The sequence below is a fragment of the Kogia breviceps genome, chromosome 10, assembly GCF_026419965.1.
Source record: "Kogia breviceps isolate mKogBre1 chromosome 10, mKogBre1 haplotype 1, whole genome shotgun sequence".
Taxonomy (NCBI): Eukaryota; Metazoa; Chordata; class Mammalia; order Artiodactyla; family Physeteridae; genus Kogia; species Kogia breviceps.
Window position 1 is genome coordinate 39,091,509 of NC_081319.1, and position 14,459 is coordinate 39,105,967.

Consider the following 14,459-nt stretch of genomic DNA (forward strand, 5'->3'; position numbering starts at 1 on the left):
GGGGGTGTCAGTGGGGCCCCATCCCCACCCCAGGGCACCTCAAGTGTCCCCACTGAACCTTTCCAACACTGCCCACTACATAGGGAGGCCTCTCGGGGGGCTAACTGTGCCAGAGTGAGGACCCTTGTACCTCACCTATAGGGCCTGAGGCCTGGCACCACCCCCATTCCTGCCACTGGGTCTCAGGTCAGGCCCCAGCAAGTCTAGAGTGGGGGTGTGGAGACAGAGCCACCCAATCCCGTAGAGACAGGTTTCACAACTTCCCGGATGGGGCTGTGGTGGGTCACAGTGCAACCTCCAGCCAGGAGGATGGGGTGTCTCCCACTCCTGCTGCTTCTGACGGGGTTCTCAGGGGCCCCTGGTGAGTGCCCTTCCCCTCAGCCCTGATCCCCATCTGCCTTCAGAAAGGGGTCGGCCCCAGGCCCATCCCACTCTTTGAGCCAGGAACTTACTTTCCTATTGGGCATGGAGCAGAGAGTGACCTTGGCTTCTTTCACAGAGCTGGGCAGCCCCAGGAACACATAAACACATTGCCTATTCAGGCCTGCGTTAAAACGTCTGCTGCAGCATTGAGGCAGTATTAGGACCACACAGATGCAGGCAATTATCCCTTATGAGCCAGATCTAATTCTCTAACTTAATATGTGACCTTATGCTATTGAGAGCCTAGACTTGGAGTCAGAATGCTTGGGTTGGGCCTCTGCATGGTTAATAAGATAGCTCTGAGCCTTCTCATTCTCATCTGAGAAATGAGATGGGATAAGCTCCATGGGGCAAGCACCATCACCCAATGCTCTCAGAGTATATGTTTTACAGCTGAGCCTAGTGCCTTGCCCACTAAACAGGTGCGCTAGTGATAACTATAACGTCTGGGCCTGCTTCTCCCACCCAGTACAGGGGTCTGACCCTTGAATGGGCTGACAGGGTCCACTCTAGAGGCCTTGTAGTTTGATCCCCTGAATGAATAAAGTGTGCACGTGCTGATATACATGTGCTGACACGCATGCCCACCCTGCAGGGCAGCGCTCGCCCTTGAATGACTTCCAGGTGCTCTGGGGTATGGAGCTGCAACACCTGCTACACGCAGTGGGGCCCAGGCCTTGGCAAGAAGATGTGGCAAATGCTGAGGAATGTGCAGGGCTTTGTGGGCCCCTACTGGACTGCAGGTGAGTGGCCAAAGGACCTAGATAACACTGGCGGTAGGGAAACCTGGGCACTGAGTTACCTTGTGGCTCCTCCTCCCAGGGCCTTCCACTACAATGTGAGCAGCCATGGTTGTCAGTTGCTGCCATGGACCCAGCACTCACCACATACACGGCTGCAGCATTCCAGGCGCTGTGATCTCTTCCAAAAGAAAAGTGAGCGGCTGCAGAGAAGGGCAGGCTGGAGAGAGGGCTGCTTGGGTCTCAGGCCTTGTTGATCCTGGGTCTTTTGCTCCCAGTCTATGTTCGGACTTGCATCATGGACAATGGGGTCGAGTACCGTGGCACCGTGGCCATCACCATGGGTGGCCTACCCTGCCAGCGCTGGAGCCACAGGTTCCCCAATGACCACAAGTGAGACAGACTGCAGCTCCCCTCTGTCCCTGCCGGCCTGGCGCCTGCCCCCAGTACGCACTGCATTGCTACTCTCACAGGTACACACCCACACTTCGAAATGGCTTGGAGGACAACTTCTGCCGCAACCCGGATAGGGACCCCGGAGGTCCCTGGTGCTACACAACAGACCCTGCCGTGCGCTTCCAGAGCTGCGGCATTAAGTCCTGCCGGGAGGGTAAGCAGCTCCGGGTCAAGCCTGGGGCGGGAGGAGCATGCCCACGCCCGTCCACGAACCCATCGGCCCTGTGTCTCCAGCCGCTTGCTTTTGGTGCAATGGCGAGGATTACCGCGGCTCAGTGGACCGCACGGAGTCAGGACGCGAGTGTCAGCGCTGGGACCTGCAGCACCCGCACCCTCACCCCTTCGAACCCCGCAAGTACGCGTGGGCAGGCTCGGCAGGAGGAGGGCGGGCAAGGGGAGGGCCCAGCACTCCAGGGGCGGGGCGATGTAAGGCAGCACATAGTTGGTTGGGGCCAGACAGGGCCTGAGTCCCAGGCTCTTGTTCACGCCCGGCTACCGCCTCTAGGTTCCTGGACAAAAGTCTGGACGACAACTATTGCCGGAATCCGGACGGCTCGGAGCGGCCCTGGTGCTATACCGCGGACCCACAGATGAAGCGAGAGTTCTGCGACCTCCCCCGCTGCGGTAGAGCGCGAGGGCGGGGCCTGGGAGGGCACCTGGGACACGTGGGGGCGTGGCCTGGCTGGGACTAGAGGAGGGGCTGGGCGTGACCCGGTGGTGGCCCAACGACAGTGGGGCTCCGCCCCAGTCCCGGTTTCACCTCCCACTCGGGCTCCGACTGGCCTCGGTCCTTCCAAGGGTCCGAGGCACAGCCGCGCCGGGAGGCCACGACGCTCAATTGCTTCCGCGGGAAAGGCGAGGGCTACCGGGGCACGGTCAACACCACCGCCGCGGGCGTGCCCTGCCAGCGTTGGGACGCGCAGCATCCGCATCAGCATCGCTTTGCGCCGGAAAAGTATGCGTGCAAGTGAGTTGGCTGGCCGCCGCAGGGAGCCTAGTACTCTTGCGGGTGGGACCTGAGGGGGTCCCGGGCGGGGCTGGAGGCTCAGCCCACCCGGGCTTGCTCAGGGACCTTCGGGAGAACTTCTGTAGGAACCCCGACGGATCGGAGGCGCCCTGGTGTTTCACATCGCGGCCTGGCATGCGCGTGGCCTTCTGCTACCAGATCCGGCGCTGCACCGACGACGTGCGGCCCGAGGGTAAGGCCTGAGCTGGGGCTGGAGGCACGGAGCCGGAGTGCTGGGGCGAGAACCAGCTGACGGTCGCCCCCGCCCGCCGCAGACTGCTACCACGGCGCGGGGGAACTGTACCGCGGCTCAGTCAGCAAGACCCGAAAGGGCGTCCGGTGTCAGAGCTGGTCCGCGGGGACGCCGCACAAGCCCCAGTAAGTCCGCCAGCGCCCCTGGCGCCTCCCAGACCGAGGCCACAGGCCTCGGGACTAACCCTAGGGCGGCATGCCTCGGCTCTCCAACTGGAGGCTTGCGAGAGCTTGGGCTTACCCTGCTTTGATTTTGCTCCCCCTCCCGCCTAGGTTCACGCCCACCTCCGCCCCGCACGCACCACTGGAGGAGAACTTCTGCAGGAACCCAGACGGGGATAGTCACGGGCCCTGGTGCTACACCACAGATCCGGGGACTACGTTCGACTACTGTGCACTGCGGGGCTGCGGTGAGCACCAGCGACACAGCCCCGGGGCGCCGCCCCTAGCCTCCACAGCCGAAGGCTGACTCCCTTAACGCGGTTGAACTTGGGTCTTTCAGATGATGACCAACGGCCGTCCATCCTGGAGCCCCCAGGTACAGACTTAGGCCAGGGATGCGTCGTGGTCCCTTTGCCCCTCCATCTCCATCCAGTCCGGGGTTTCATCCAGCACATTCTATCCCCTAGACCAGGTGCTGTTTGAGAAGTGTGGCAAGAGAGTGACCCGCCTGGACCCATGGCGCTCTAAGCTGCGCGTGGTGGGCGGTCAGCCTGGGAACTCACCCTGGACAGTCAGCTTGCGCAACCGGTGAGGCACAACTGCCTGATTCTCCAAGACAGGGGCTGAGGCTACAACCTCTGTGCTTGTGCCAGTAGGGGGGCGGGAACCTGCCCCAGCCTCACAGATCCTAGCCAAGACATGGCAGGTCCAGCCTGTGTCTCAGGACCGTTTCCTAACCTGCTCTCTTCCAGGCAGGGCCAGCACTTCTGCGGAGGCTCCCTAGTGAAGGAGCAGTGGGTTCTGACTGCCCAGCAGTGCTTCTCCTCTTGGTGAGCCTTCCTTGGGTTTGGGGACCCAGTCCCAACCCCCTGCCTTCCTCTCCCCCTTAGTCACCTTCCCTAGGCAAGCCAATGGGTGAGTGTTGGGCAGCAGACTATGAGTCTCGACTGATGTAGCAGAGCTTCTCTCTCAGCTATGGGCCTCTCACTGGCTATGAGGTGTGGCTAGGCACCCTGTTCCAGGACCCACAGCCCGGGGAGCCAGGCCTGCAGCGCATCTCAATGGCCAAGATGGTCTGCGGGCCCTCTGGCTCCCAGCTTGTTCTGCTCAAGCTGGAGAGGTGTGTGACAAGTCAAGAGGGTGTGAGGTGGGGCTGGGCCTTGTGGCCTCAGACCCTGAATGCCATCATTCTTGCTAAAGGCCTGTGACCCTGAACCAGCGTGTGGCCCTGATCTGCCTGCCCCCTGAGTGGTATGTGGTGCCTCCAGGCACCAAGTGTGAGATCGCAGGCTGGGGCGAGACCAAAGGTAAGAGTACACTGCAGGGGCATGGACTGCTCCAGGCCAAGAGGCACAGCCTTGGGTCCTACCCACAGACCCTATCCTTCTTCCCATTCTCTTCACTGTAGGTACAGGGGACAACACGGTCCTGAACATAGCCTCCCTCAATGTCATCTCCAACCGGGAATGTAACATCAAGCACCGAGGTCGCGTACGCGAGAGTGAGATGTGCACTGAAGGACTGTTGGCCCCTGCTGGAGCCTGTGAGGTCAGTGGCAGGGCCCCTGGCAAGCTGAAAATGTACTGCTTCACCTCCAAGAGGGCTAGTCTCTACCATGGTCCAGGCCCTCACCAGTTCTTGCACCTACCAGGGTGACTACGGGGGCCCACTTGCCTGCTTTACTCACGACTGCTGGGTCCTGGAGGGAATTATAATCCCCAACCGAGTGTGCGCACGGCCCCGCTGGCCATCCATCTTCATGCGTGTCTCTGTGTTTGTGGACTGGATTCACAAGGTCATGAGGCTGGGCTAGTCCCAGCCTCAATCCTGTGGGCCTCGGGGAGGACGAAGCTTTCTGTCAGACATAAAGCCACCTTTCCTCTTTATGCCTGTGCAGGGTGCTTCTTAGCCTTTGCTTCTAGGGAATGAATTGGCAACTCCTCATGGCCTGAGTGGCTGAGTCCAACACAACTTGGGCTGGGCGATCTGACCCTAGCACTACCTTAGCCTGTGGGTGCTGTGAAGGGCAGGGCCTCACTAGTCCCCTAAATAAACTGTTCGGAGGAGAAGGGTGGTGTAGGGCAGTTTCTAACAGAAGGGGCTGCAGCAGAGGGAGCTAGCCTGGTGGAGTCCTACTTGGCCAGGACAGGCAGCAGCTGAGCCTCTAGCTGTCCCCTCCCCTCTCACGCTGGAAGTAGATGCCGTCCTTATGGCTACCACACCCAGGGCCTACGGTCTCTGAACCCCAAGAGTGAGGCTGGGGTTAGGGGTGGCTTGGTACAAAGTACCAGTAGGAACTAGACTCTGTGTCCTCATTTATTATGAGTATATAGTCCACATTCCTCGGCTCACCCATCCATGAAGTCCAGAGCCTAGGAAGCCTCTTGCCGCTCTGCCAGACCCTGGGGCTCTCCAAGAGCCAAGTGTGGCATATGTCACCCAGCTCATGCAGAGTGGTAGGGCTTCAGTTGCCCAAGTGCGTGCACAGCCAGAGCGCAGCATTCATGAAGCTGTCTGATTCCACCTCCACCTCTGATAGTGCATGGGTGCTTTTGGGATAGAGCAGGAGCCTGTAAAGGTTGGGCAGCAATGTTTGAGGATTGATGATCCTTCCCTGCTCACCTGCCCACCAGCTGCCAGGGCTCTTGCTGTACTCACCGAACGGGCACGTTTCGGGCCTTGAGGGCACGGTAATACTCCATGCCCTGCTTGAAGGGCACGCGCCGGTCCTCCTGGCCCAGCATCAGTAACACTGGTGTCTTCACCTAGGTATGTGGGGAGCGGAGGTGAGCAGGGCCCGGGGCCCTGGACAGATTGGTGGTGCACTGGGCAGGGGGAGGGCTGCGTACCTGAGGGGTGTACTTGATGGGCGACTTGTGCAGCATCTCAGCCCACATGTTGAGGTCTGGCAGACAGTTGCTGCTGTAGGGGAAGCCAGCCTCCACCACGCACCTACAAGACACTGAGATGATGCAGGCCCAGGAGCTCTGGGGCCTGCAGGAGCTCTATGAGGGTGCGGAGTGCGGGGGAGAAGGGCTGGGACCTCTGGGTACACCCACCAGTCAGGGATGTCAGTGGAGCCCATCATGGAGGCAATGTTGATCACAGGGTTCCGCACCACGCAGGCGCAGTAGGTCTCCGGGTACTGACCAATCAGGTGGCAGGACAGGAAGCCACCATGGGAACCACCCATAAGGGCCACACGGCCTGCGTCAAAATGTTCCTCCTGGAGCACCTGCTCTACTGCAAACTACAGGGTGGGCAGATCATGCTGCAGCCAGCTGCCTGCCCAGCTGAATGGAGCCACACCCCCAGTCTGTCCAGAAGCCCCAGCCCCTGCTACCTGGACGTCCTTCACATCCTGGTGGCCCACATTGCCGGGGAGGGAGAGGATGCTGTCCTGGCCAAAGCCCGTGGAGCCACGATAGTTCACTGGAGGCCAGGGAGGGACCAGACAGGGTGGTCAAGTGACCTTCCCAGCGCCCTTTCACCTATATGTGAAGTAGGCCTTGAGGCTAGCTGCACCAGACTCAAGGGGAAGGGGCCAAGAGATCTGAGACTGCCCAGTGACCACAGACCCTTTCCATGGCAGTCACAAATTAGTTCATGTTACCACCACGCCATGGAGCCAGAGACTGGCCAGGGCAGTTTCTGATGGTGATTTACCAGGTCCAGGCTGCAGAGGCCTGGAGACTAGGGTGGTACCCGCCGTGCTTGTACAGACCAGACCCACACCATCACCACCACCCCACAGCTCTACCAGAGCTGCGGCACCCTGCTCCCTCACCTAGTAGTACTGCAAAGCCCATCTTGCAAAGCATGGCTGGGAGCAGCATCCAGGCAGTGACAAAGGATGAATGGGGTCCCCCTGCAGATAGGGAACAGAGAGAAGGTGAAAGAGCCAGCTAGGAGGGATTGTGGAAGAGCAGGGACTCTTAGGCCAGTTGCCTACCGTGGGGCATGACCACCATGGGCACCTGGGTCTTATCTGGAGGGTCACTGGGCTGCAGAAGGATTGCTTCAAAGTCAAGGCCAGCTGCAGGGAAAAAGCAGCAATCAGCAGAGCCAGTTCTACTGCCAAGCGGCTTCCCCAGCCAAGGCCTCAGCTGTAGCTGCAGGTCTGCAGCTGACCTCTGAAACAAGAGACCGGGCCAAGGCAGCCCACACTGTGACACACGGACCCCAGGATGCTCATGCTCTTTCTGCCCTAGTCAGGGAGCCCCAGTGTCTGCAGGCACAACATTCTGGAGGAGGTGTGGTCACAGAGGCCTTACATAGGCCTGTCTTTGGGCTCTGTTATCCCACCGCAGATGATCTGGCCTGGTGATGCCCAGCTCTGCTACCCAGAGTAGGTGCTCAGATGCCTGGACACTACTCCCCATGACCGTCCACAAGAGGAAAAAAAAACCTCTTAGATGTAATCTCAAAAAATCCCAAAATGTGAGACAGGAGACGGGAAAGGTGACCACAGACACTATGTGCTGGGGAACTTTGAGAAGGTGCCCCTCTGCCCCTGCCCAGCTCACCATACTGCACATGCTCTTGCTCTGGGGGTGGCTGTAGTACCCGGATGCTCCAGGAGATTTCAGGAATGGGCTCGGCCTCCTCCAGGGACACCCATGATACCGCCTGCTCCTTCCCCTCAGGAGGCAGGAACCCAACTTTCTGCCAAAGGGAAAGTGTGTCACACGTGGCCCGGCTGCCTCCCTGCCTTTCCACCAGTGTGAGAGTGGGCAGCTCTCATTATACTGGGCCATCTGCCCACCTCCAGAGGGTCCAGCATGGACTCCTGTCATGAGCTGGTATATACGCATGTACTCACATAACCACACATATGTACCCCTCCCTCCTCAGCTTCTAGGCTGTTATGCGAGAGGACTGAGCACTTTCCCAGGCACCCTGTTCTGAACAGAGCAAATCTTAACCCAGTAGTTTCTCCCCATAGTGCCAGACCCTCGTGGACTATACTGGGCTGGGTCCACACCTTGGCCTCTCACATGCTGACCAGCCACAGTCAGACTCGGGCCAGTTCCCTGACCTGGGGAACTCTGCCTGCACAGAATCCCTGCCTCCTGGCCTGGGGCCCACCAACACTCACCAGGCATGGGGGTAGGCTGGGCGTGGAGAACTGTGCCACCATGAGGTCCCGGTCAATTGTGAGCAGCTTCCAGCTTCCACCTGACCCCCCTGGAGAAGGCAGATGCCACCACTATTCCCACCCACTCCCTACGGAGCCAGAGTCCCAGGCTGGAGGCTTTATAGTGAGGTGCCCCTTATTGCCTGGGAAGAAAAGGGATGCCCACAGAGGGACTGTCACAGACAACTGCACACAGCTCTGGGCAAGCCTTCTTCTCAGTCCATTCATCCAGCAGGCGCTGGTTGTCCCCTGGGACTGCCAGATCTGGGGACACACCAGACCACATAGCACATCCACCCACTACCTGATGACTGCAGTCTGCAGGGGTGGCAGCTAGGCCCAGGAGGCTGGGGGGTGGGGGGAGGTGCTAATTCTAGGCAGTGGGGTCTAAGGAGATTCAGATTCCTAAGCAGATACTATACAATGAGATGCAGTTTGGGAACAATCCTTTGGTAGATTTGTGGAGGAGTGAGTATAGCCAGGGCAGGTGGAGAACTCAAAAACACTTTAGGGGCAGAATCATCAGGCCTGGGTAAGAGGAAGATGAGGGAGCCAACCCAGGGCTCCTGCGCCCTGGGTTGGCAGAGGTGCCTCTGCCTGAGGTTTGGGGAGAGGGAAGGATGACTCTGGCAGATCTTGGCAAGAGAGAATTTTGTGGGTTTGAGAAGTAGGGTGGGGGCCGTGCTGAGGCAGTGCCAGGACACAGGGAGCAGAGCAGAGCCAGGAGGCAGTCTGCTGGCTGGGTAAGGGTCCTGCATAGGCAGGGTCCTCGCAAGACTATCAGTAAAGGCTGTGGGACAGTCAGTGGTGCAGAGTGGCCGAGAGTGCTGCCCCACATGCTTGAGCTCCAGTCCCACCCCTGGCCTGGCTGGCCCACACGCCAGCCCTGCTCACCAGCCGTCAGAGAGGTCACACTGCCCATCTGGATGTCCACAGCAAACAGGTCCTGAAGCAGAGAGGAGGCCACGTGTGGTGCCACATCCAAGAGCCCTATGGGTCCTGCCCCCACCTCCTCTCTACCCTCTTGGGGACCCTTGGGCCAAGGCCAGAGCTGCGAGTGACTATGGTGATAGCTACTCAGTGCAGTAGGGAGTGGCCTAAGGGCCTGGGTTCAAATCCCAGTTCCATCAGAACTTGCTAAGTGATCCTGGACAAGATAAGGAATGCCTCTGAGCCCCTTAGAAGCTACCCTGAGGACCAAACGATATCTAACCCCAAAGGAGTCTGGCACACTGTGGTGTCCCCACCCAATCCCTGGGAGAAAGCTGCTGTCCCATCTCCATCAGCTCCCCGTATGGTGTTCAGGGGCCCGCCCCAGTGGCAGCCCTCTTGCCCACCACATGGAAATGCTGAGGGTGGGGGCTTTGCATCTCTGCCTCAGGAGAAAGGGCCAAGGGCTCTGTTGTGGGGTACCAGGGCAGCCAGCCTGCTCAAGGAAAAATGAGTCCAGGACAGGGGCAGGCAGGGCCTTAAGGGGCCAGAGAGACCTGTGAGCTGGGCGGTCCAACTGGCAGTGTGTGTGTGCTATGTCCCAGGCCCACAGCTCCTGGGGGTTGGTCGAGGGCTGCCTCTCAACACAGTCAGGGCTCCTCACCTGCCGGCTGCGCTGAGCTGAGTCGAAAACCACTCTCTGGCTGTCAGCCGACCAGCATCCCAGAGGCAGAAGGCTGCAGTAGATCCCAGAGAAGTTCTCTGCAAAGGCAGAGAGCTGGGGGCCACGTCCAAGAGTGGAGGGTGTGTGTGTGTGCGTGCGCACATGCTGGGGAATTCACCTGGGGCCCCAGAACTGTGACAGAACAGCAGCCACATACATGGGGGTACCCTAGGCAATGAGGAGCTGCCTGAAGAGGGGGCTGAGGAGCAGAGGCCTCTGAGGTCCCAGGAGAGGCGGAGCTGAAGAGCTTCTGAGAGAAACTGAATGCACTGACATTCCTCTGAGCTGCTCTTAAGGGCCGCTGGGAGGCAGCGGATGCTGTAACCAAGACACCTGTCTGTCTCTAACCGTACTTAGCAGAGTACCTGGCACTCAGGCCTGAATAAATCCTACCCTCTAACATCATCACTCATTTACCCCTCACTACAATCCTACAAAGAAGGCAGGAACAACCACCCCCTCCTCACATAAATAAATGGAAGCTCAGTGGGTCAGGACACTGTCCAAGAACACACAGCTAATAAGGGGCAGAGCTAGGATTCAGACCAGGTCCTCACTGCTGCATCCCTGTAACCCAAAGACAGGAAAAGGAGGCCATCCCTTGTCCTTGGCTCTTGGAACTGACCAGGCAGCCTATGAAAACAAGAGACTCACCCCTCACGTCCTTGGGATAGTCTGGGATCCCAAGCAGAGTTGGGAGCACCCAAGACTGTGACTGGAGCTTGTCAGCCAAGAGCCACTCTCCCAGAGACCCTGCTGCCTCAAGGACTTGGACTAGACAAACGCTGGGGTGGGGGCTCGGAGTGGGAGAATGAGCACCCTTGGGGCAGGACCTGCCAGTCTAGTGTACTTTCTGAGACCCCTTCAAGGAGCAGTGGCTTTAAGCAGCCACCGGAAAAACAAAATAAATCTATGGGCTGCAGCACAAATGAAATAACCTCAAGCCTCAGCCAGCTTGGGCCACTCTGATCTCAGCTTTGGTCCAGCTGACTTCCTTCTATCAGAACCATTCCCTATGGTGATGGCACCACCCCCTGTGGAGGCTGAACCTGGGACTGGACCAGCAGCAGAGAGACTTCAGAAGGAACCCAGGCAGGAAGAGCTGAGGAGGCTGGCCCTGAGCAGGGATAACAGATGGCAGGAAAACAGAACTGCATGCTCCTTGGCACCCACCCAGCCGACACCCCTTACCTCCCAGCTGCCGAGGCACAACGTCCACCACCACGGAGGTGACCCTGGTATACCAGTCATACTGCAACAGAACACAATGGTCAGGCTCACCAGGGGACTGACAGTGCCCTCAGGGCAGGGAGGGGAGGACCTGAGAGAAGCCTGATGTATCTCCTTTCTGGTGACCTGGACCAGATGTCTGGAGGGGCCTTTGACTTTCACTAGGGGCCGTTTTACAAGGACTGAGACTCTGTAACTGCCCATTATATCCCAGCCCCTTGCGGAGCCTGGCCACGTGCAGATGAGAAGCAAAGGGAGGAGCATTCTTATAGACAGAGAATGCTCTCAAGGTGGTGAGTTTTGATCGTGCAGAGCCCCCATGACAACACTCTCAGCCTCCAGGCCTTGCCTGGAGAGAAGGAAAGGCAGAACTCACACCATCACTGCACCCAGGGCAGGAGGTCCACAGAAGAGCCCGGTGGGGAGATGAAGCTGACCCTCCAGCTCTCATCTGCCATCCCCTCCTCTTGCTGACCTCCCCCCACCCCCACCCCAGCTCACCAGGCACAACTGGCCACACTGCTGATGGGGGACCAGAGATGGGAACCTCAGGTAGACGATGCGACATTGGTCTGGGCTCAGCCGGGGAGAAGAGACAGCCAGAGAGTCATCCGAGAGGAGCTCTGGACCAGACAGAAATGCGAGCATCACGCAGGCTGCCAGGGCCAGTGTGTGTCAATGAAGCACAGGTAGGTGCCAGCACTTACCACACTTCCCCCCGATGAGGTCTACATAGTACAGGGCTGACCTGGAACCACCAGAGAGACACTCAGCTTCAAGGCCAGTCTGAGCTGCAAGGCCCCCCGCCCTGACCCTTCGATTGTCCTCACCTTCGATTGGTGCAAAAGCGGATGCCCAGCCGGAAGGGCTCATGCCACCAGCCCACAAACACAACACCTGTGTCTCCAGGGGCCCAGAATGCCTGTAAACAAGACCACAGGGCAGGTGTGAACAAGGGGACAGTAGCTCAGGCAGGGGCCCCAGACTTTAGGAGTGATGTAGGCCAAGTCAGCACTAACCTGTCCAGGGGACACACTCTCAGGGACCCCCTCAAGCACAGAGATGTTGCCGCTCTCGACATCCAGCACACAGAGTACAGGAGTGCTTTTGGAAACCAAGTTTTCTCCCCAATCTTCGTAAAATAAAAATTGATCCCCCTGAGAACACAAGACACTCAATGCCCAGCCTGTCTTGCAGGAGACGGCCCTGCCCCTAGAAGCCAGTACCTCTCTGGTTCTGATAGGCACAGTATGGGCAGAGAGCATAGTGGACCCCAGTGCTGCCCTGAGGGGCCTTCATGGACTGGCCATGGCCATGAGCACCTTAATGGCCTGGTCTGGCTTCTTCAGCCTGGCCACCTCGTCATCACTGCCACTGACGTCCAAGGCTTTGGTCTGAAAGAAGGACTCAGCCTTGGGGCGCTTCTTCTCTGCCACGTATAATAAGTGTGTCTCCGAGTGCGACCAGGACAGGCAGCCAAAGCAGTCTGGGTGCAAGGAAGGCTGATCAGGGGGAGCCCTGGGCTATGGCTGCCCCTTCTGACCGCCCTGCCTGCTCACCAGCCAGATGCCTCACCATCCTCATAAACCAGCCCATGTTTCTCCAGCGCTGACAGGTTGAAGCTCTTGAGCTTCCGATTCTTCTCCCAAACCTAAGAACATCCGGGAGTCAGGTTGCCTGTCCTCCAACAGAGCCTTATCTGTGGGACTGAGCCCCCAGTTACCCACCACGTGGTCCTATGCAGACTTACCTCCAAAAACTGCTTCTCCTCCCCAGTGCCCGGGCCTCCAGCCTTGCGCAACACGGCTTTCATGGTGCCTGAAGGAGATTCTCTGCTCAGGAGCCTGAGGAGGATACAGGGGAGCAGGTCAGTATTACCTCCCACCCAGTGATAGCCCATCCTGTCCCCTTATTGGCCACAACCTCTTAGACAAGATTCTTGAGGCTATGGCCCACAACCGCCCCTGCAGCCCTTCTAGCCCTACCACGGCAACTGCCTTGCCTCCCTTTCCTGGGGCAGGGCCTCTAGTCCCAGCCCAAGTTTGGAGCAAGCCTCCAATGCTTATGACCATGTCACTAGAGACTACCTGAGCTCCCAAGGGGCAGGGATCTGGCTCCTGGCTTCCCTTCTGGGCCCTACCCACACCAAGGCACAGGGTGGGCATTCATAAAAGGCTTGCAGATGGCTGCGGCCTTGCCTACAAGCTTCCTCCCTCAAACTTACTCGCCCCGGGTCTCCACACTGTTGCCTGCAGGCCCTGCAAACACCACCGAGTCCGCATCATGGAACACCAGGTACTGGCGGCAGAATCGGATGTTCTCCATGCGTTCCAGGTCCCTCTGGGTCCACTCTGAGAGGAGAGGCATGAGGCTGCTCAACTTGACCAGTCCAAGCACAGGCTACCCCCGCCCCTACCCCACCTCCCTCAGTCTGTCTCCAGATATTCTGGGGGGCAGGATGGGCAACACTTGGCCACAACTCTCAAGTCTAGGCCTCCAGAGCCTAGGCTAACAACGTCTTGGAGAGAAACGATTACTGCTCCTAGCATCCACCCTAGAATCTTGAGGGCAGGTGTGGGATACGATGACGGGGGTGACCCTTACAGACCACACTCTGCACTCATGGGCACCATCCCATAATACCCCAAATACACCCCGCCCCATACACCTGTGTGCACAGACCTCTTGTGGATGCACTGTTCCACACCCACACTCTCCAAGCCCGGCCTTCTCCACACACCCGTGTGCACTGTCAGGCAGCTAGCCCTCCACGCCCCCCTCCTCTCCACCGACTCCCCTCCATACACACACCAGTGTGCACCGTCCGGTAACAACCCCCGTACTGCGTGGTGACCTCCGGGCCCAGGCAGGCGGCGCTCAGCGCGGGCTGGCGGCTAAGGCCCCGGTACAGCGCCGCCGCCTCTTCGGGCTCGCTCAACAGCACCTGCGCAGGGGACACAGCAGGGTCAGGCCCGGCCCGGGCTGCAAAGACCACGGGAACCGCGGGCCGCTCCCTCACCTGCCGCTCCATGGTGGCTCTGGGTCGCCGGGGCGAGGCGGGGCGTTCAGGCGCCCGGAAGTGCGAGGCCCGGCCAGTCTCCGCCGCGGCCTTGCCGCGCAGTGAGAGGGGCGGGACTTTCGACGAATGAGCGAGGACGATTAGCCGAGGGGCGAGGCCTCGATGGTAAGGAGGTGGGGCCTGTGAGGAAGAAGTTGGAGCTGCGGCCCCAGGAGTCCTGGAGGGGAAGAGCAGGGACTTCGGGGAAAGGAGCAGGCCTTTCGGGGTGGGCAAGGCTGGAGAGAAGCGAACTCTGTGGGCCAAGCCCCGGCCTATTACTGGGAGGGGAGGGAAGGAAATGGGGTCTCAGAGGAGAGGGGGTGGCGCTGTGGAAACGGAAT

The 14,459-nt window shown here is 59.2% G+C and overlaps 2 protein-coding genes across 3 annotated transcripts; one reads left to right on the forward strand and one right to left on the reverse strand.

Annotated features, from left to right (window-relative positions):
* Positions 1-267: 267 nt before the first annotated feature.
* MST1 (macrophage stimulating 1) lies at positions 268-4,925 on the forward strand. The gene is made up of 18 exons (XM_067044216.1): positions 268-361; positions 1,019-1,166; positions 1,246-1,358; positions 1,442-1,556; positions 1,637-1,773; positions 1,854-1,974; positions 2,125-2,243; positions 2,418-2,586; positions 2,688-2,818; positions 2,901-3,003; positions 3,151-3,287; positions 3,380-3,415; positions 3,507-3,627; positions 3,792-3,869; positions 4,013-4,159; positions 4,240-4,346; positions 4,448-4,587; positions 4,691-4,925. The coding sequence occupies exons 1-18, from the start codon at positions 268-270 to the stop codon at positions 4,850-4,852; spliced, it is 2,178 nt and encodes a 725-aa protein (XP_066900317.1). The 3' UTR covers positions 4,853-4,925.
* Positions 4,926-5,337: 412 nt separating this feature from the next.
* Positions 5,338-14,201, reverse strand: APEH (acylaminoacyl-peptide hydrolase). 2 transcript variants are annotated; one of them, XM_059076319.2, is made up of 22 exons: positions 14,080-14,201; positions 13,872-14,004; positions 13,285-13,411; positions 12,811-12,904; positions 12,636-12,711; positions 12,383-12,546; positions 12,080-12,217; positions 11,891-11,982; positions 11,768-11,808; positions 11,562-11,683; positions 11,022-11,082; positions 9,771-9,868; positions 9,071-9,122; positions 8,138-8,226; positions 7,566-7,704; positions 6,992-7,075; positions 6,827-6,907; positions 6,383-6,471; positions 6,099-6,289; positions 5,889-5,991; positions 5,698-5,804; positions 5,338-5,609 (listed from the first exon to the last, which is right to left on the reverse strand). In XM_059076319.2, the coding sequence occupies exons 1-22, from the start codon at positions 14,089-14,091 to the stop codon at positions 5,504-5,506; spliced, it is 2,199 nt and encodes a 732-aa protein (XP_058932302.1). In that variant the 5' UTR covers positions 14,092-14,201; the 3' UTR covers positions 5,338-5,503. The 2 variants fall into 2 exon arrangements, with proteins under 2 accessions (XP_058932302.1, XP_058932303.1); XM_059076320.2 differs by lacking the exon at positions 6,383-6,471 and having other exon boundaries at positions 6,099-6,246.
* Positions 14,202-14,459: the final 258 nt, after the last annotated feature.